Source organism: Dasypus novemcinctus, chromosome 2 (assembly GCF_030445035.2).
Source record: "Dasypus novemcinctus isolate mDasNov1 chromosome 2, mDasNov1.1.hap2, whole genome shotgun sequence".
In the NCBI taxonomy this organism is placed as follows: domain Eukaryota; kingdom Metazoa; phylum Chordata; class Mammalia; order Cingulata; family Dasypodidae; genus Dasypus; species Dasypus novemcinctus.
Window position 1 is genome coordinate 164,186,343 of NC_080674.1, and position 22,587 is coordinate 164,208,929.

A 22,587-nucleotide genomic window follows, 5' to 3' on the forward strand; every position below is an offset into this window, starting at 1 on the left:
GACTGCTTTGGTTACAAAGGACAGACACCCAGACCAAATGGCCTTCAACAAAAAGAGGGACTTGCTGGCTTATGTCAGTGAAAAGTCTAGACTCTGTCACCTGGACCTCTCCAGGGTCTCAACGCTGCTTCCCTCTCTGTTGGCTTCACTCTTAGCCTAGCTCTTCGGTGTGGTGGCAGATATGACATGACCACCACCGCCAGAGCTCGCAGGCCCCAGTGGAAAGCACAGGAACAGCCCTGCGCTCTCGGGCGTTGTGGGCTGGCCAGCTGCTGTGGGCGAGGTGAGGCAGTCCTTCTCTCCTGGATCCTGGGGGTTGGTCAGCCACACCTGAATGAAAGGCAGAAGCGTGGAAGGTGTGGTTCCCCGAGGGAGGCTACCACAAGAAGGAGGACATAAGCCAGCCCCGTAGGAAAAGCTCCCACTCGCAGGAAACTGCACTCAGCTTTCTGTGATCCTTTCCTCAGCACCGTTAACCCCAGCACCAACCCAGAATCCACTCATCGGTTCTAAAATACATCTTTATGGTCTCCTTACTGTAGCTCCTTACTGTAGCTCCTTACTCCTTTATGGTCTCCTTACTGGCATTTTAGACGTATACACTATTAGCTCATTAAGGCAGGTCCTCTGTATAAACAGAACTCAGAAGAAAGGGGTGTCTGCATACATGCCAAGAATGGACAGCACCCTCTCAGTGGCACACAGCACCCACCTGACTGCATCTGTCCTCCCTCCAAATGTGTCACTCTGCCTCATCCTTTTTTTTTAAACACAATGTCTTTGTATACATGTGAGAGTATATATATTACTTAGTCTTTTACTTATCACTCACTTTGAAATTTGTGTCTTTTTCCTAATACCTGGTTATTGTGAAACATCGGAAAGTTTAAAAAGCATAGAAGGGAAGCAGATTTGGCTCAACTGATAGATCATCTGCCTACCACATGAGAGGTCCAGGGTTCAAACCCCGGGCCTCCTTGACCCGTGTGGAGCTGGCCCATGCGCAGTGCTGATGCACACAAGGAGTGCCGTGCCACACAGGGGTGTCCCCCGCGTAGGGGAGCCCCACGCGCAAGGAGTGCGTCCCATAAGGAAAGTCGCCCTGTGTGAAAAAAAGTGCAGCCTGTCCAGGAATGGCGCCGCACACATGGAGAGCTGACGCAGCAAGATGACGCAACAAAAAAGAGATGTAGTTTCCCAGTGCCGCTGACAAGAATACAAGTAGACACAGAAGGACATACAGTGAATGGACACAGGAAGCAGACAACTGGGGGAGGGGGAGAAGGGGAAAGAAATAAATAAAAAATAAATCTTTTTTTAAAAAAAAGCATAGAAAAGCATAGAAATAGTGTCTAATTTTGAAGCCCGTTTTGAGATCTTAAGGCTCAAGCCAAAGCGTCTTTCAAACACCACTGCAAATTATAGGCCCCCTTTACCTTCTTTGGTTCCTGGGGTTTTATTTATAAAGCTAATCTCAAATGGTAAAGGTGACTTGAAAGTGGTTAAAACAGGAAATTTTATATTATATATACATTACCACAACAAAAGTTAAAAAAAGCAACATTGAACTGCACAAAATAAGTAAACCACAATGTAAACCATGAATTCTAGTTAATAATATACTTTTAATAATAGGGTTCATCAATTAAAACAAGTATATGACACCAACGCAAAATGTTACCAATCGGGAAAGCTGTAGGTGCATGGAGGGTCCTGCATAATCCCCCATAAACCCACCAGTGTTCTAAAACCTAGATAAGTAAATAAATAAGGTACAGGTGTTTTCTAATTCATCCTAGCTTCCATAGAACCAATTATAAACCCAAATATATTTCATTAGTGTAATAAATATTTATACTCCTTGGTACATTCATCCTAAACAGTCATTAAAATGAATGTATTAGAAATGTATGTTTAGACATTGTATATTAGACAAATGTGTATTAGAAATTCTAGATCTTGAAAATAATATGGAGTGATAATACCAACTTGTATGATATTATATATAACATACGTTTTTGCATTTATTTATACGATTTATGCCTCATCCTTTCTTGACAACAATTCTTATGAAATAGCTGCTCTTCTTATCTCTCTTGAGTTTTCCAAGGCAGTATGTGGCTCCCCACCCCACCCTAGGATCCCAAGAGATCATGAAGAAATGGGGCCTGCATAGAATATGCCCGGGGAACTGGGCCTCAGAGCAGCCTCAGTGTTGGCAGACAGTCCTCATTAATGTCTGGGGCTCCACTCAAAGAAGCAACAGAATGGTGCTGGGTGGGTGGCAGGCCGGCCTCTGCCTTCTGAGATGAGAGGCATGGTAACCAAATTACCCCAGTGGCATCTGTGCCTCCCTGGGGCCCTAAACCACCCTGAGCAAAGAGCCTTAGTGAACTTGTGAGGGAGAAATGTGAGTCTGAAATGCAATTCCTGAGCTGGTGGAGCCTGGAAAATGAGCTTTTAGGAGGCAGTGGCTGGCAATTCCTACCACCAACATCGATGTCCACTTCTGGCCAGGAACTAGATTTACCCTCCTGCCAGGAACAACCAAAAAATGAACAAAACATATGAAACATCAGTTTTCAAGTGAGTGGGCATCAGCCAGCAAAGATCAGTAATCTCTGAGAGATGAGAAACAAGCAAGGTGACTTGTCTGAAATCCTGGCTCATTTCCTGGGTTTCTTGTCTGCAGCAAATGGAGGGGAAACCCAGGTAGAATCAGACAGACTCCAAAGTTGAAACTGCAGGGAAACCAAGGTGGTTGGAGATCACAGAACAGAATACTGAGAAAAGAGACCTACAAAGAGAGAGTGTTTCAGAGATCTACAAAGGATCTCTGTTGGAAATTGAATCATATCCCTCAGAAAAGGCATGTTCAAGTCCCAACCTCTGGTCCTGTGGGTGTGAGCCCATGTTTAAAGAGGAACTTTGAAGATATTACTAGTTAAAGTATGCCCAAACAGAATGAGGGTGGCCTTAATCCAATACAAATGAATTCCTTATAAGCAAAGGAAATTAGATGCAGAAAGAGAAGCCACAGGGAGCAGCCAGCAGCTGGAAGGCAACAGAACCTGGAAAAGAAAGGAGAAGACACCACCATGAGCATTGCCATGTGACAGAAACGCTAAGAAACCAAAAAAAAATTGCCAGCCAACCAGAAGATAACCTGGAAGGAAGCAAGCCTTCTGGCCCCTGAAACTGAGAGCCAATAAATCCTATTGTTAAGTCAATCCATTGTATGATATTTATTTTAGCAGCCAGGAAATTAGTACAACCCCCCTCAAGTATTCAGCTGAATACTGATCAGTGCATGTGTGTGAAGAAGCTACCTGGGCTGGAGAAAGAGCCGCTTGAGTGGGGTAGAGGGAGAGTGCCTTAGCACTCATGCAGGGCTAGCAGTAGTTCCTGTTCCCACCAGGCAGAATGGGAAACCCACGATTTATGAGGAACTGGATAAACGCACAGAATGATCTTGCTCTTCTGAAGAAATAATGGTAAAAAATTTTCCAAATTTGATGAAAACTATAAATTCACCTACCTAAGAAGCTCAACAAACCCAAGAACAAGAAACATGAGGAAAACTATACCAAGACATACCATAATCAAATAGCTCAAAACCAGTAATAAAGAGAAAATCTTAAAAGCAGCCAGAGGGAAAGAACATTTACATAGGGAGGGACAAAGATAAGGATGACAAATTTCCCCTTAGAAAGAATGCAGGTGAGAACACAGTGAAACAACATCTTTAAAGTATTGGGGGAAAAAATTGGGGAACAGATGTGGCTCAAGTGGTTGAGCGCCTGCTTCCCACATGGGAGGTCCCAGGTTCAGTTCCTGGTGCCCACTAAAAACAAAACCAAACAACAAACAAACAAAAAAACCTCAGGGGAGTCAATGGCGCTCAGTGGTTGAGCGCCAGCTCCCCACATATGAGATCCCAGGTTCAATCCCTGGCTCTAATACTTAAATAAAAAAATAAAAAAAAGAATGAAAGAAAAAGAAACATGTCATCCAGATGGGAAAGGAAGAACTAAAACTGTCTTCATAACAGACAATATGATCATCACTGTAGAAAATCCACTTGAATCTACAGAAAAGCTACTAAAACAAATAACTAAGTTTAGCAAGGTCACAGAATTAAAAAAGAAATCTACTGTATGACTGTACAGCAGTCGTGAAGAATTGGAATTAAAAACTAAAGCAAGCATTTACAATGCCTTGAAAAAAATATTAAGTACTCCAAGTTATATCTGACAAAAGATATAAAAGAAGTGTACACTGGAAACTACAAAACATTGCAGACAGAAATTAAAAGATCTAAATAAATGGAGAGCTATACCATGTTAATGTTCTTGGGACAGAAGAATCAATATTGTTAAGAAGTCAATTCTCTCCAAAGTGATCTATAGATTAAACACAATTCTAGTCAATATCCTAGAAAGATTTTTTGTAGAAATTGAAAAACTTATTCTAAAATTCATATGGAGATGTAAAGGACCTAGAAAAGCTGAAACAACTTTGAAAAAGAAAACAAAGTTATATGACTAACATTACCTAACTTCAAGATATATTATAAAGTGACAGTAATCATGAAAGTATAAAACTGACATAAAAACAGGTCAATGAAACAATAGAAGAGAGTAGAGAGTGTAGACATGGATCCACACATATTTAGACAACTGACTTTTAACAGAAGTATAAAGGCAATTCATGAAGAAAAGATAGTCTTTTCAACAACTGGTGCAGGAATAATTGGATATCCACCATGCAAAAAAAAATTAACTTCAATACATACCTTATACTATATACAAAAATTAATTCAAAATGGATCATAAATCTAATGTAAAACCTAAAACTAAGAAGCTTCTAGAAGAAAACATACAATAAAGTTTCTGTGACCTTGGCTTAAGTGGTGATTTCTTAGGCATAACACCAAATGCACAATCCATAAAAGAAAAAGTTGATCAATTGTACTTCTCCAAAATGAAAAATATCTGTTCTTTAAAAGACACTGTGAAAAAATAAAAAGGCAAGCTACAGACTGGGAGAAAATCTTTGTAAAGGATTTATATGATAAACAACTTTGTATCCAGAATATACAAAAACTCTCAAAACTAAATAATTAAGAAAAGCAATCCAATTTAAAACTGGATAAAAATTTGTACAGGTATTTCACCAAAGAAGATAAATGGATGGCAAATAAACACATGAAAAAATGTTTAACATCATTAGTCAACAGGGAAATGTAAATTAAAATTACAATGAGATAACACCACACATCTAATAAAAAGCCTGATCATTCTAAGTGTTGGCAAGGATGTAGATGCAGTAGAACTAGATACTGCAGGTAGGAATATAAATACTGCAACTACTTTGGAAAGCAATATGTCAGTTACTTAGGAAGTTAAACATCAGCCTATCAATTGATCCAGCCATTCCACTCCTAGGTATTTATCCAAAAGAAGAAAAAGCATATGTCCATACAAATACTTGTACACAAGTGTGTGTAGCAGCTTTTCTTGTAATAGCTCAAAATTGGAAACAACCCAGATGTCCAAGAACAAGTAAATGGAGTGTTATGTCCGTGCAGTGAAATTCTACTCAACATTAACAAGGAATGAACTATTGGCAAATGCTAATTAACAATATATTAATGAGACATGGATGATTCTCAATAAAAATTATGCTGAGTGAAAAAAAATCAGGCCAAAAAAGTACATACTTTGTGATTCATTTCTTCAAAATTCTAGAAATTGCAAGCTAGCCTCTAGTTACAGAAAGCAGATCAGTGGTTGCCTGAGGGCGGGTGGGGCAAGGAGGGATGGAATGACAAAGGGTCCCAGCACACTGGAGGGTGATGGATATGTGCGTTAACTTGATTGTGGTGTGGTGGTTTCACAGGTGTAAACATCTGTCAAAATATCAAATTGTACACTTTAAATGTATACTGTAGGCCAATTATTCTTCAGTAAAGATGCTAATAAAAGAAGTTTGTCAACCAGATGCAAAATGGGGGCCTGGTTTGGATCCTGATTCAAACAGCCTAACTGTGAAAAGACATTTGTAAGGCAATCCAAAAACACTTGAACTCTGGGTATTTGATCACATTAGGACATTTTTATAACTTTTAATGCTTTGATGGTACTTACTGAAGTAGTGAAACATGGCACAATAGGATGTCTGGGTTTGCTTCAAAATAATATGGGGATGGGAGTAGCAGTGGGGGTGTGGCTGTGGGAAGATTGGCCGGGAGCTGGTGATTGTTGTAGCTGGATGACTGGGGTCGACTGTGTGGTCATTGTGCTCTTCTCTGGACCTGTGTGTCCATGATTTTTAAAAATGAAGACAGGAGGAGCCCTGGCTTGGCTGTCCCTCTTACCACGTCCCTGTGTCACAGGTGTTCACCTTCACCTGGAGAGAGGACATCCGGCCTGGAGACCCCCAGCACACCAAGAAGTTCTGCTTTGATGCCATCTCCCACACCAGCCCAGTCACCCTCTATGACTGCCACAGCATGAAGGGCAACCAGCTTTGGAAATACCGGAAAGTAAGACAGGCCGTGTGGGGGGTGAGCAGGGCTTGAGTGAAAAAAAAAAATCAATGTAGGGCTTTACTCCTCTCCCAGAAGAGTTCACTCACTCATTCATTCATTTGCTCCCCAAAGCTACCATGCCTAATTTACAGTCATTCAAATGAAGCCAGAAATCTAGATTTTTGTGAGAATGCTCCAGAATCTTTCACGTTGGCAACTAAGTCCATGAAAGGAGGAGGGGGTAGAACCACCATGAGGACCAGTGAAATTTGACTGGAGGCAGGCAGCCGTTAGGGGCCAGGCCTGGAATTGACGTGCATCACTCCTGCCGACACACCAGTGGCCACAGCACAGTCACATGGTGACCCCACCGCCCAGGGATGCTGGGCAGTGTCTCAGCGCGTGCTGGCGGCGAAGGCCCACCAGGCCTGGTGTGCAGCAGGCTGTCACTTTCCCGCCTCCCCATCACTGTCGTTGCTGTTGTTCATGTCCCCAGTGCTGCCTGGCTGACGATAACCTCCCTGTGTTGTAGGACAACACCCTGTACCACCCCATCAGTGGCAGCTGCATGGACTGCAGCGAAAGCGACCACAGGATCTTCATGAATACCTGCGATCCCTCCTCTCGCACCCAGCAGTGGCTGTTTGAACACACCAACTCAACAGTCTTGGAAAAATTCAATAGAAACTGAGCCCTCCCATCCCCTCAGCAGGCCTGGCAGGGTCCCCAGCCTACCCTGGCACTCCCTGCATCCTTCCGCTCCCAAGGGGCAAGGCCCCCGAGCACCTGATGTAAAAGGTGCTAGCCACATGGGTTCAGGGCCAAAAGGACTCCTGCAGCCACACCTCTCAGGCCTGCCAAAGCTGGAGCAAGGTTTCTGCATGGTCCTTCAGCCCCTGAGTCGTGGGAGTGGTTTGGGAGACAGCCCCCATGATGGGTGCCAGGAGAGAGCAGTGCTGGCTTTAACCCCTGCTGGCATCATGGGAACCCAGGAGGGCCTTTGCAACTTTGTCACCATGTCCTCTTGCGCATCCCGCTAGAGAAATGCAGGGCAGTTTGAGGCCACCCCAAAATGAATGCTGGGCAAGTGCCCAGACATCAGGTGGCTACTGTGCATGGAGATCCTCTAGAAAGATAGGCAAAATGTGCCCATTGGGGCAGCTTTTAATAGCACCAATGCCACCCAACCACAGGAAAAGGGAAAGAAGTGTTTCTCGGGTCCACTGGTTTCAGCCTTTAGTTTCTGCCTGTCCTGGGGGAGATTGCTGGTACTGCTCAGCTTCTGTTCTCTGTCAGCCTCAGTGGTTCAGTCGAAGACCATTCCTGGGGCCTTCAGAGCATTCAGTACTGACCACCGCCAGGCATGGGGCCAGAAGAGGGATCCCCAGAGATTCCTTTGCAGCCATGGATGTAAGGGATGTCTTCCCCCTGCTCTCTGGGCATTTGACTTGCCCATTTGAGTGTTCTCTGGCACAAAGACAGACCAGCCACCAGCTTTTCATGGATGTGTTTCAGATGCCCTTGGGCCCACGGAAAAGGCCTCGTAGAAGACCTCCAAGCTAAAAATGCTGGCTGAATTTCCCTGATCCATGCTTCCATTTGCCTCCCTCCCCAGGCAATTACCTGCCTTAAGAGAGGAATGGGGGTGCTCGCCTCTCAGTCTAGAGCCTGCAGGGCAAGATGCCTAGCCTCTGACCTCATCATGGTTTTAGTTCTAAATATAGAACTCTAGAATTTGTTAAAGAATTCTAGAATTTGGCCACAACCTCTAGAATGCTACATAGGAATCTGATATTCTAGCATTCAAGGTAGATTTCTAGAATTCTGTGATTAAAGCAGCCAGCCAGATGTAATACAGTCAAGGCAGCCTAGCCCAGAGACAATCTGTGAAAACCAACGTTGGTGATGTTGGGGAGCGGGGCGGGTAGGCCAGGGGTACCTTTGTGTCCATCATTTTGTACCAGAAGCCAAAATGGTCCTCAAAGAAGACTAGAAGCCCTGGGTCCTGCCCACCACAAGTTGGCAGTGGAGAAAAGAACCCAAGTTCCCACAACCAGATGTACATCCAGCTCCATGCCAGTCCTTGGTGTTTACCTTTTGCTTTGTTAATTATGTACCAGACTCCCAGAGGGTTCCTAAACTAATAGAAAGCATTTCTGTAACCAGCCTGCCACCCACTGAATCAGAAATAGAAACCACATTCCACAACCTGCAGTTTCCACCAGCTAGTCCAGGAAATGCTTGAAGTCAATATTCCAATTAGAGTTGGGTCTCTCAATTGTGTCATCCACCAATTAAATGACTGAGACATAAATCTGGGAACGAAGCCACAAATCTGCCTTTGAGATGCTAGCTGATCTCGAGGCCATCGTTTATCAGGAGGAGGGGAGTATGGTGGGGGGAATAAACATTCCCATCCACCCCCACCACCCCAACTAAACATGGAGCTGGCAAAGGATGGCTTCCACGTCTGCCCCAGCACAAGCCTGCTCTGGCCACCTCTCCACAGTGGAGGCAGCCCCTGTGCTTGCAGACCTTACTCGTTGATCCCCAGGGTCTTTTTCCAAAAAAGTGCTCTATCTTTAAAAGTGACCCTTTATAGGAAGGAGTCCAAAGATGAGGTAGGTCCCTTCTAGAAGCCGTACACTAACAAGAGGGTGGCAGTTTTGGAGAGCTGAGTTAGGATTCATCACCCGAGAGCAATGCAGCATGATTAATTTTTTAAAAACTGTGCCTTTTAAAAAGAAAAAATGCAAATGTACAGCAAATCCCTAAACTTGAACCATTTCCTAGTGCCTTGCTAGACAAACATAAAAGGGCAGGGTTGGGGGGAGGGGAACATTTTTGGTGGTGTGTGCCGTTCCTGTTGGATGAGTGCGTTTCTTATTGTCTAATTTCAAGCAGGAAATGTTGGGCCCAAAGCAGAATCTGAGCCTGAGATGCCCCCGAGGCCAGAGACCAGAGGATTTTCAGTTGGTGCGAGTAAGACTCCAAGTTAAAAAGGCAGCCGGGCAGCCCGCTTAGTCCTGGCCTAGAAGGGCCTTGGCAGCCCCTGGAGAGAGCCCTGTATTACCTCACTGAGCCCTTTTGGGGAGCCATCCCTTTGTCCCCCACCCAAGCCCCCAAACAGTGCTTGTCCTGTCCTTGCTGTCGGGAGTAAGGAATGGGGAGTATAGGCTAGATTTTCAAATGGCCCCACCCCCGAGGTGGCAGTGTTCTCAAGGAGACCAGGATTCATGTGGAAAGCAAGAGCAGCAAGCAAGCAGGCTCAGCGGTTCTTTCTCACATTTTGGTTCTCCTTTCAAATCTGGTGTTATACCCTCAACTCTGCACAGTCTGACATTTGTCACTGCTGAGCCCACATGCCATCAGTAGATCCTGGGACTTGACAAAGTGTGCAGTAGGGGAAGGAAGGAAGAAATTACTTCCACTGACCAACTGGCTGACTGGAAATACTAAGCCACTCTCATAATGTTGGCCTTGTTTTTGAAAACTGCTGGTCTCAAGGAGTCGAGTCCCTGCTCACAACCCCAGCTGATGGAGCTGTGGTCAGCCAGAGGGCCAGTGGGGGAGAACATGGGCCCTTTCCACTAATGCCTTTATTCTGAGGACGAGGTCCCAAAGCAGGAGTGGCTAGAAGGTATCATGACTGTGTTGCCCTCCAGCAGCCTTTCCAAGGAGGCATTCCAGAAACATTTCTGAATGCAAAGATCACTTTAGATTAAGTATAATACCTTTGGAAGTGGCTACATTTACAGGCACATTTGTGAAAAGCCATTCCACCTTGTGCTTCCAGTGTTTTGAGCTTTGAAAATGGCCCAAGAACTGTTCATTCTCCCCTTTAAGAAGAAATAGGCCAGAGGCAGAGGATGGTACATCACCAAAAGAGATCTGATGAGGGATGTAACATTCGGTTCAGGAAAGAAAGTGCAGTTTTTGTTGAAGGTATAGCATATGGATTCCCAAAGTCCACGTTACGTTCACTTTTCAAACCTCCTTTTTTCTCTTTAAAAAATAGGTAATGTCCTTGAAAATAGCTCCATATTTCTTTCTGTGCATCTACATTTTTCTAGTCTCTGGAGTCTTGAGTGACACTGCACTTTACAGTAGGGACTGAGAAATCTGGATCCCTTGCTTCAACAATATCTAGTTTGTTGGTAAAGGGTGACTGATCTTTTCTAATTCCTAGGAAGTGGTGCATTTTTTAATGCTTTCTGAAGATTTCTAAGTATGGGACAGGCAGGGAGTGCAGTTCCATTCTGAATTTTTTTCCTGCTTTCAACTGATGCTCTTTGTGAAACCCCAAGTAATATTTTAGTTCAAACCTGATCTTGAGCCAAGGCCCACTCCACCCCTGGGCAGGAGTTGGACCTACATTCTAAGTGACAAGGTTCTCTTAACAAACACTCCCAAAATGGCTTTAATTCAGCCACTCCAGACAGTAGGGTCAGGCTCCTGCTCTGTGATTGACTTGAAGACTTGGATCCCAAAGGGGTTGCAGGCAGGGAATACTCGAGAAGTCAGACTGGGACTCCACTGAGAAGCTTAAGACCACGACCTCTCCTCTACCGCCTGGAAAAGTGAGCCTTTGTGAAGAACTGACTTAAGTGACTTAAGTATACAGTTGTCATTGTTGTTGAGTAAACCTCCAGACTTTCTCTAAAGTGGTCTCTGGCTTGTTCCTTGTCATGTGCCAGTCTTCTTTCTGTCATTCTCCAAATATTCATTGAGTACCTACTTAGTTCCAGTCACTCGGCTGGGTACTGAACGAGATGGACAAAGTCCCAAGAGCCATCATTCTAGAGTGGGATGCAGACCTAAAACAGCTAGCCAAGGGATTCCTGATGGCATTGGGACTATGAATGATACAATCTGAGAGAAGAGTGTTCCTGGCAGAGGGAACAGCTAATGCAGTGGCCCCGAGGCAGGAATTTCCATGTTAGAATAGAAGATAAACTCAGAGCTAAGTGGGGCGGCTCGTGAAGGACCTTATAGGCGATGCCCAAGAATAGAGGATTTAAGGGGGGACAGTGGCCATATGAAATAAGCTTCACTAGTTCTGATGAGTGATTTCGGTGCTGTTATTGGTATGAGACTGCAGGTAACTATGAGAACTACCTGCTGGAGCTGTCACTCCAGGCCCACCAGAGGGCACTGTGGTCCATGGCTTGAGAAGGCTAATTAACTGAAAAATGAAATGTTTGCTGAAAACCTGCAGGAGGTCTGAGCTTTTGGAAGCAGAGGGCCTTCTTAAAGGTCCTCGGCGTCTCAGAATACTATTCCAAATTCTTAGTTTTGCAGATAAGAAAATTGAGGCCCAGAGAAGTTCCTGGCCCAGAGTGACATAGTGGTACATGGCAGTGTCCAGGTTTCCAGCATTGCCACTCCCATATTATCTTCACAAAGCAACACCCTGTGCCTTTGTAGACCCCTTACACTCTCTGAAAAATTCCATGAAATGGGTCGGAAAGTATTATATATGCATTCATTCAGTGAAAATGTATCAAGCACCTACTACATGCCAGGGACTCTTCTAGATTCACAAGATGCAAGGTAATCCAAAACAGACACACTTTCTGCCCTCATGAAGCTTACAGTATTCTGGGAGAAACAGGCATTAATCAAATGACAAATAAAGTGAATGTGTCATTAGGACCATGGTAAGGTCTACAAGGGAGACGTGCATATGAGAGTGTGTTCTGTGGAGCTGAACTTAGCAAGGAGGGTATGGAACATGCCGCATCCATCAGAGTACCAGCAGGAAATAGCCCATTCACAGGATAACAGGAGTTTAATGAAGGGACCACTAAAGGAATGCAGACAGGGTCAAAGAAACAACCAGGGAGGGTGAAGCACCTAGAGACTAGCAAAAATCAAAAGCTGTTACACTCCTAAGCCTGAAAAGGCAAGAAGAAGTCATGGTATTGCTGGAACCCAGACAGAGCTGTAGCCGTGGGAGAGGGGCTTCCCAACAGGAGCTGCAACTCTAGGTAGTATAATGCAGCCAGGCAGCGGACTTGGCCCGGTGGTTAGGGCGTCCGTCTACCACATGGGAGGTCCGCAGTTCAAACCCCGGGCCTCCTTGACCTGTGTGGAGCTGGCCCATGTGCAGTGCTGATGCGCACAAGGAGTGCCCTGCCATGCAGGGGTGTCCCCGTGTAGGGGAGCCCCACGCGCAAGGAATGCGCCCCATAAGGAGAGCCGCCCAGTGCAAAAGAAAGTGCAGCCTGCCCAGGAATGGTGCCGCACACACAGAGAACTGAACACAACAAGATGACACAACAAAACGAAACACAGATTCCCATGCCTCTGACAACATCAGAAGCGGACAAAGAAGATGCAGCGAATGGACACAGAGAACAGACAACTGGGGGAGGAAGGGGAAGGGGAGAGAAATAAATAAAATAAATATTTAAAAATAAAATAAAATAAAATGCAGCCACTGCTGAAACAGGGAAGGGATGGGAGGAATAAATACCTCATCACTTTCCTCACCTTCCAATCTCCTGCCATTCACTGCCTCCCATTGGCTGAAACCAACCAAAACCAGAGGGAAGAGGAGACTGGGCAATATAGTTCCTGACATCAGCCTCCTAGGACACAGCTGAGCAGAGAATAGTTCTCTAGGCAGAGATTAGAATAAAGGGCAAATGGAGAACAACTAGCATGTTTCACTGTGGGAGGCGCAACAGGATTGAGATTAATGAAAGGGCAGCAGCTGCGTAGGTGAGAAGGGACATCAGCAAAAATAGTCGAAAATTATCTTCTCCATAAAAGCAATGAGAAAACTGGCAAAAATTGTCAGAATCAACTTTTGCAGAACTCTGGTAATTAACCAAAACTTGCAGTCTTTCAATGAGAATTTATTCAAGAAAAACTGTTGAATCTCTGTAAAACTCTTTTTTGTAGCGTTTTAGCTTGCCTTATTTCCATTGTCCCCTTTCCAGCTCCACAATAGCCTTGAAAACCAACACCCCACAATCATCGGGGAAACCAGCACCCTGACAGCCACCAAAAGGGGTAGAACGGGATTGGACTTCCTTCAGTGCTTCGTTCCTAAAGAATTGGAAGCCCCCACTTGTAAAGCTTTCTTTATTGGACCTGACTGGGAACTCTTTCATTGAGAAAAGTCTTTACCCTGGTGCACTTGTCAAAAACAGAGGTGATTGTTTAACCTTGCCTCTGGCTGATAAAAAGATATATAACAGTTGGGACAAATAGTAGGCTGACAAATAAGCTTAAAAAGCTAGAGAATGAGATGTCCATAGGGTCTCTGAAAAGCTGCAATATATTCCTGGGAATTTAGAAGGCCATGTGCATGTGTAAAGCTATGTGCATACCCAAGGCTATGCACATGCTCAGGAAAGAGCTGAGAAGGGTCCAGGCTGTCATCCTGGGCTGATCTTGAGGCTCTGCATGAGTAGGAAGTGGACGCCAATGGTGAGTTATCAACTGCCTGTGTGTTGAAGACATGCCCCAACATGGACACACACTGGGAGACTTGGTTCCAGGTATTTAAGGAAATCTCTATCCAATCATTAGTTGATCACTAAGCTAATCAAGTAGAGACTTCAGTGGCCACACATAACAAAGACTACAGACTTTACAGAATTAGTTCAGAAAAGTGACTAAACAACAAAAACCCTGGGGAGGAGGGGATAATCTGATTGCCAGAGTTGCCACATTAAATTGTTTTAAATGTCCAGTTTTCAACAAGAACAACAACAAACATAAAACAAGGAAGTTTGGCCTATACACAGGGAAGGGAGGGGGGAAACAATTGCTAGACACTATCTTTGAGGAAGCCCAGACATTGGACATAACTAGAGACTTTAACTCAGCTATTTTAAATATGTTCAAAGAATAAAAGGAAACCATGTCTAAAGAACTAATGGGAAATATAAGAACAATATCTCACCAAATAGAGAATATAAATAATGAGGTAGGAATTATTTTTAAGAGTCAAATAGAAATTCTGGAGTTGAAAAGTACAATAACTGAAATGAAAAATTCACTAGAGGAGCTCAACTGCAGATTTGAGCAGGAAGGTGAAAGAATCAGTGAACTTAAAGATAAGTCAATTAACATTACCAAGTATGAGGAGCAGAATGAAAAAGTAATGAAGAAAAGTGAACTGTGGGACACCATCAAGCATACCAACATGTTCATAAAGGGAATTCCAGAAAGAGAGGAGAGTAAGGGGCAGAAAAAATGTCTGAAGAAATAATAGCCCAAAACTTCCCAAATATAAAAATCATAGATTTCACACCCAAGAAACTCTGAATTCCAAATAAGATAAACTCAAAGAGATCTATACATAGACAAAGTATAATCAAATTGTCAAGAGTCAAAGAAAATCTTGAAAGTAACAAGAAGAGACTCATCACATACAAGGGATCCTTAATAAAATTAATAAATGCTTTCTCATCAAAAACCATGGAGACCAGAAGATGCTGGGATGACACATTCAAAATGCTAAAAGAAAAAGCCCATCAACCAAGAATTGTATATCCAGTAAAAGTATTCTTAAAGATTGTGGCTGAAAGGGGTAGTCTATGGATGTAAATGTCAGGTGAAAGGAAACTAGAGAATAATCTTGGATATGAATAACCATCATTTCAGTGATGGATAAAGATTGTGGTTAATAGTATAAATATAAGAATGTTCATTTATATGGCAATACACAGGAAAATTACAACTAATGTATCTTAAGGATGATAGTAATATTGTGATATTTTTGCAGCAATGGCAAATAAGATATATCCATTCTAAGAGGCAACTATAGGTAGGTATAAGGAGTATGGGATTTTTCCTTTTGGAGTAATGAAAACATTCTAAAATTGAGATGATGACAGCACAATTCTGTGAAGAAAATGAGAATCACTGAGTGTACACTTTGAATGGATTGTATAAAACATGACACTGTATAATGGGATCCAGTGGTGGAAGATGAACTGTGGTTAACAGGACAAATAAGAAAATGTTCTCTCATGAACTATAACAAATGTATAATATTAATACAGGGTGTCAATAATTGGGTGGGTTAGGGGGGAAATACACCAAATATAAGATATGGGCTATAGTTAGTAGTAATAGTTTGATGATGCTATTTCATAGTTTGTAACAAAAGTTTCACAACCATGCAAAGTGTTGGTGGTGGGGTGATGTATGGGATCCCTATATGATGATATTCATGTTTGTTTTTTAAGTTCACAACTTTTACTATACACTTGTTTATGTATTTTCATGTAGGAATGATATACTTTAATAAAATATATTTTTAAAAACTATTCTTCAAAAATGGGAGAAAGCAAGACATTCACAGATAAAAATGGAGAGAATTTATTACTACCAGACCTGCCCTACAAAAAATAAGAGAGAGAGTCCTTCAGGCTAAAATCAAATTACACTATGCAATAATTTGAATCCACATAAAGAAATAGAGCACCAGTGAAGGTTACTACATAGATAAATCTAAAAGGACAGTATAAATGTAATTTTTGGTTGTAACTCTTTTATTCTGACTTAAAAAGACAACTGCAACAGAGCAGATGTAGCTCAGGGGTTGTGTACCTGCCTCACATATACAAGGTCCCGGGTTCAAGTCCCAGTACTTCCTTTAAAAAATGCAAAAAACAATCATTATAAATCTGCAATTGTGCTACAATATGAAGAGATATGATTTGTATGGTTACAGCACAATAAAGGGGTGGGGATTAATGAGATATATGGAAACAAAGTTGTTTTATACTATTGAAATTAAGTTGGTGTTTATCCAAACTAGATTTTTTGAAATTAAAATGGGGGGAGTTCTGGGAAGATGGTGTCAGAGTAGGCAGTCAGGGCTCAACTCTCAAAAACAATAAGGAAAAGGCCTAAAAAAGCTGTCTGAGGGACCTGCTTTGGGGGTCAGCAGACCAGTAGAGTGCTGCACAACTCCCAGAAGGGTGAGGGACAGAGACAACCCAAAACAACAAACCTGACTTAACCCCCACAGTGACCAGGAAGGGCTCCAATCCCCCACCCTCAAGACATTAAGCCTGGGTAAAACCTGGCTCACTGCAGCCAACTGAGAAGGGAACAGACATTTTCTTCCCTGTCAGTTGCTACAGGAGAAAATCCACACTCCATTATTGAGTCCCTAGCCTGATTCTGATAACTTAAGCTGGGAAATTTTAAAGACTTAGAATAAGTGAACCAAAAATCAAAGAAGAGCTGTGAAAAAACACTAGGCAAGAGAGAGATATTGATGATCAGAGTAATTTCACCAACATGTTCAGATGTCTAGACATCAGCAAAAAATTACAAGCCACACTAGGACACAGGAAGAGATGGCCCAGCCAAATGAACAAACCAAATATCTTGAGGAGATACAGGATTTAAGACAACTAATCAATGATAATTATACAAATATCCTAAATCAATTCAAAGAATTGAAGGAAAATATGGCTAAAGAGATAAAGGATATTAAGAAGACACTGAGTGAGCATAAGGTATAATTTAAAAGTTGCAAAGAAAAGTAACAGCTTATGGGAATGAAAGACATGATAGATGAGATTAAAAATACAGGAAAGCAGATTTGGCTCAATGGATAGAGCATCTGCCTACCACATGGAAGGTCCAAGACTCATACCCAGGGCCTCCTGACCTGTGTGGTAAAGCTGGCCCACATGCAGTGCTGATGCATGCAAGGAGTACCGTGCCACGCAGGGGTGTCTGTGTAGGGGAGCCCCACGCACAAGGAGTGTGCCCTATAAGAAGAGCCACCCCATGTGAAAAAAGTGCAGCCTGCCCAGGAGTGGGGCCACACACACAGAGAGCTGACACAGCAAGATGACACAACAAAACGAGACACAGATTCTGGGTGCCACTGACAAGAATACAAGCAGACACAGAAGAACGCACAGTGAATGGACACAGAAAGCAGAGAACTGGGGGGGAGGGGAGAGAAATAAATACAAAATACATCTTTAAAAAAATACATTAGAGGCATAACATTAGATTTGAACTGTTCAAAGACAGAATTAGTGATTTTAATTTTAGGGACAGAACATTTGAACTGGAAAAAGCAGAAGAACAGGAAAAGACTGGAAAAAATGGAACAGGGTCTCAAGGAATTGAATAACAATGTGAAACACTCAAACACGTGTTATCAGTGTCCCAGAAAGAGAAGAGAATGCAAAACTGGCAGAAGGAATATTTGGGGAAATAATGACCAAAAACTTCCCAACCCTTATGAAAGAAATAAATATCAATATCTAAAAAGGACAAAGCACCCCAAACAGAATAAATCTGAAAAAACCTACTCTGAGACACCTACTATTCAGAATGAAAAATATCAGAAATAGAGGATTCTGAAAGCAGCATGAGAAAAGGCATCACGTACAAAGGAATCTTAATAAGATTAAGTGCCAACCTCTCATCAGAAATCATGAAGGTGAGAAGAAAGTCATATGATGTATTTAAGGTACTGAAAGAAAAACTGCCCGCCAAGAATTCTGTATCCAGAAAAACTGTCCTTCAAAAATGAGGGGGAGTTCAAAGTCTTCATAGAAAAATAAAAACTGAGAGGGTATGTTACCAATGACCAGAATTACAAGAAATACTAAAGGGAGTCCTGCAGCCTGAAAGGGAAAAGCAAGGGTGAGAGACTTGGAAAAGAGTGTAGAAATGAAGATTATTAGGAAGGGTAAATTAAAGGGTAAAAAAAGACAGACAATAGTAAGATATGACAATGGAAAGCCAAAGGACAAAATGGACAAAGTAAATAATGCCTTTACTGTTATAAATTAAAATATTTCCAAGGGAAACCAGTAAGAAAATAACTAATTTATATAGCAAAAAGGAATAAAAAGGAAATTAAAATGGTACACTACAAAATATCTATTTAACACAAAAGAATGGAGTAATGAAGGCCATGAAAAAGGGTTTAAGACATGTAGTAAACAAACAGAAAAATGGCAGATGTAAACCTTACCTTATCAGTAATTACATTAGTGTAAATGAATTCAGCTCTCCAATTTAAAGGGACAGATTGGCATACTAGATGAAAATAAACATGGTCCAACTACAGTTCATTCCTATTATTTGTGATAGTTGTGTTCTAGAAAATCACCACAAACATTGAGGTACTGAATACTAAATTATTGCTCCTATGTAAATACAGGATTCCATTCCAATGAACCTCCGGTCACAATATTTCTGCCAACTGATCGGTACATAACCTTGTGTTATGTGTGCTTCTATTTTAAAATGCCTTATTTAATATATATTGTTGATTCATTAGCATTGAACTCATGACCAACAGCACTGTAACCCATGCCTAAATGAAGCTTATCTAACATATATATTTTCTCAGTAAGACACAGCACAGCTTTCTTGTGCTTGGGAACACTAGGCAGCACTTCAGCACTACACTTGGACATTTAACACAAAATCTCCAATAAAAAGCACAAAAGTGAAATGTATGGTATTAAGTATACTGAAAAAGGACACTTGTTTACAGTGAAACAATAGGGCAGATCATTACTTTGTTCAACCTCAGCTAGGAATGTGCGCTTTGAGTGACTCAAATTTTTTGCCACTGTGCACATGTCCACAAATGACAAGGAAAATGCTGTGAGTACTAATTTGTGGTTTACAAATAAATTTTAGTGAGTAGACAAATTTGCAAAATGGATCTGCAAATTATAATAAAGGCACAGACTGGTATACTAGATGAAAAGAGACACAAATAGGTTGAAAGTTATTTTTTAAAATGGGAAAAGATATGCCATGCAAACAGTAACCAAAAGAGAGCTGAAGTAACTATACTAATACCAAACAAAACAGGCTTTAAGACAAAAAAAAATTTGTTAGAGACAAAAAATAAATATTTTCCAGTGGAAAAAAAGTGTCAATCTATCAAAAAAGATAAAATGATTATAAATACATATGCCCCTAACAACAGTTCCCCAAACACATGAAGTAAAAGCTGACAGAATTGAAGGGAAAAATAGATATTAATAATAATTGGTGACATCAATACCACACTTTTAATCATGTATAGAACAACTAGACTTAAAATCAACAAGTAAATAGAAGGTTAAAAGCACTGTAAATCAATAGACCTAGCAGCAATCTGTAGAACACTCAATAGCAGAATATACATTATTCTCAAGTGCAAATGGAACATTCCTCAGGAAAGGCCATAAAAACAAGTCTCAATAAATTTAACAATATTAAAACTATACCAAGTATGTTCCCTAACCACAACAGAATGAAATTAGAAATCAATAACAGAAATTTTTGAAATTCACAAATATGTCAAAATTAAATAACACACTCCTAAATAAATGGGTAAAAGAAGTTATCGCAAGAGAAATTAGAGGATTCTTTGAGATAAATAAAAACAGCACAACATACCAATACTTATGAATGCAGCTAAAACGATCTTTAGAGATAAACGTATAATTTTAATGCTTACATTTAAAAAGATCGCAAATCAATGACCTAAAGTTCCATAATAATACCCCAGCAAAAAAGGAGAAAACTATACCCAAAACAAGTAGAAGGAGGAAACTAATAAGGAGCAGAAATAAAAAGCAATTAAAAAAACAGTAGGTAAATTAACACAATCAAAAGTTGTCTTCTTTTTTCTTTTTTTTTTTTGAGAAAATTAAACTAGACAAACCTTTTGCCAAACTAATGAAAAAAGAAACAAATTACTAAACTCAAGAATGAAAGAGGGGGAAACGGACTTGGCCCAGTGGTTAGGGCGTCCGTCTACCACATGGGAGGTCCACGGTTCAAACCCCGGGCCTCCTTTACCCGTGTGGAGCTGGCCCGTGCGCAGTGCTGATGAGCGCAAGGAGTGCCGTGCCACGCAAGGGTGTCCCCTGCGTAGGGGAGCCCCACGCGCAAGGAGTGCACCCATAAGGAGAGCCGCCCAGCGCGAAAGAAAGTGCAGCCTGCCGAGGAATGGCGCCGCCCACACTTCCCATGCCGCTGACGACAACAGAAGCGGACAAAGAAACAAGACGACAACAGAAGCGGACAAAGAAACAAGACGACAACAGAAGCGGACAAAGAAACAAGACGCAGCAAAAAGACACAGAAAACAGACAACTGGGGGAGGGGAGGGGAATTAAATAAATAAATAAAAATAAATCTTTAAAAAAAAAAAAAAAGAATGAAAGAGGGAACATTACTAGCAAAATTACAGAAATAAAAGGATTGTAAGGGAATACTATGAACAATTGTATGCCCAACAAATTAGATAACCTTATGAAATAGACAAATTCCTAGTGAGGTGTAAGCTACCAAAACTCACTCAAGAAATAGAAATTCTGAATAGACCTATAACAAGAGACTGAATTGGTAAAAACAAATAAAATTAAAAATAAACTTCCAACAAAGAAAAGCCCAGGACCAGTTGGTTCCACTGGGGAATTATACCAATCATTTGAAGAAGAATTAATAATAATCAGTCCCTTATAAACTCTTCCAAAATTTAGGAGAGGAGGAGATATTTCCTAACTCATTCTATCAGATCAGTATTACTCTGATAGCAGAACCAGATAAGCACATCACAAGGAAAAAAATTATAGACTTAAATCCCTTATGCATATAGGCACAAAAGTCCTCAAGAAAAAAAAGCAAACCAAGTCCAGCAGCATATAAAAAGGCTTGTACACTATGATCAAGTGTGATTTAGAACAGGAGTGCAATATTGGCTCAACATACAAAAATCTTCCAATGTGATGCACAATATTAATAGAATAGAAGGCAAAATTCACATGATCATCTCATCATCATTCAGTAGACACAGAAAAAGCATTTGACAAAATCCAATACCTTTCCCTATAAAACACTAAAAAATCTAGGAATAAAAGGGAACTTCCTCAACCTAATAAAGGGCCTCTACAAAAACAACTAACATCATACTCAATAATAAATCACTGAAAGCTATCCCTCTAAGGTCAGGCACAAAACAAGAATGCCTTCTTTTGACACTTTTACTTAATGTTGTACTGGGTGTTCTAGCCAGGACAATTAGACAAGAAAAAGAAATAAAAGGCATCCAAATTGGAATAATAAGTGAAACTATCTCCATTTGCAAATGACAAAATCCTATATATAAAAAATCCTAAAGAGTCCATACATACATCCCAAAAAAAAGCTATTAGACCTAATAAGTTCAGCAAGGTTGCAGAGTACAAGATCAATACACAAATATCAGTTGTATTTCTATAAATTAGCAATGGATAATCCAAAAATGAAATTATGAAAACAATTCCATTTATAATAGCATCAAAAAGAATAAAATACTTAGGGATAAATTTATCCAAAGAAGTATAAGACTTGAACACCAGAAAGTGTTTCAACAAAACACTGTTGAAAGAAAATAAGGAAGACCTAAATAAATGGAAAGGCATACCATATTTATGGAAACCTTAATGTTGCTAAGATAGTAGTGCTTGACAAATCAATATATGGATTCAGTGCAATCCCTATCAAAATTCTAACCACCTCTTTTGCATAAATGGACACGCTGATCCTAAAATTCATATGAAACTCAAGGAATCCAGAATAACCAAAATAATCATGAAGAAACAAGAATAACGTTGGAAGACTCACATTTCCCAATTTCAAAACATACTACAAAGTGACAGTAAGACAGTCTGGTACTGGCATAAGGATAGACATTTAGATTAATGGAAGAGAATTGAGAGTCCAGAAACAAACCCATATATCGATGGTCAATTGATTTTTGGCAAAAGGGCCAAAACCATTCAATGGGAAAATCTAATGGTGCTGGGAGAACTTGATATCCACATGCAAAAGAATGGATTTGGGCCCCCACCTTACACCATATGCAAACATTAGCTCAAAATTGATCAAAGACCTAAATATAAGAGAAAAAACTATGAAGCTCTTAAAAGAAAATATAGCTGTAAATCTCTGTGACCTAGAATTAGGCAATGGTTTCTTAGTGAAAGCACCAAAACCACAAAGTAACAAAAGAAAAAAATATATATAAATTGGTTATTGTCAAAACCTTTTGTGCACCAATG

The 22,587-nt window shown here is 41.1% G+C and overlaps 1 protein-coding gene across 1 annotated transcript in view; it reads left to right on the forward strand.

The window, feature by feature from the left end:
• The window catches only part of GALNT10 (polypeptide N-acetylgalactosaminyltransferase 10), a 238,344-nt gene extending 227,148 nt beyond the window's left edge, over window positions 1-11,196 (forward strand). Inside the window, exons 11-12 of the mRNA XM_004482601.5 lie at window positions 6,398-6,547; window positions 7,065-11,196. Of these exons, the coding sequence (XP_004482658.1) occupies window positions 6,398-6,547; window positions 7,065-7,223 (309 nt within the window). The 3' untranslated portion in view covers window positions 7,224-11,196. The remainder of the gene's footprint in view (window positions 1-6,397; window positions 6,548-7,064) is intronic.
• Window positions 11,197-22,587: the final 11,391 nt, after the last annotated feature.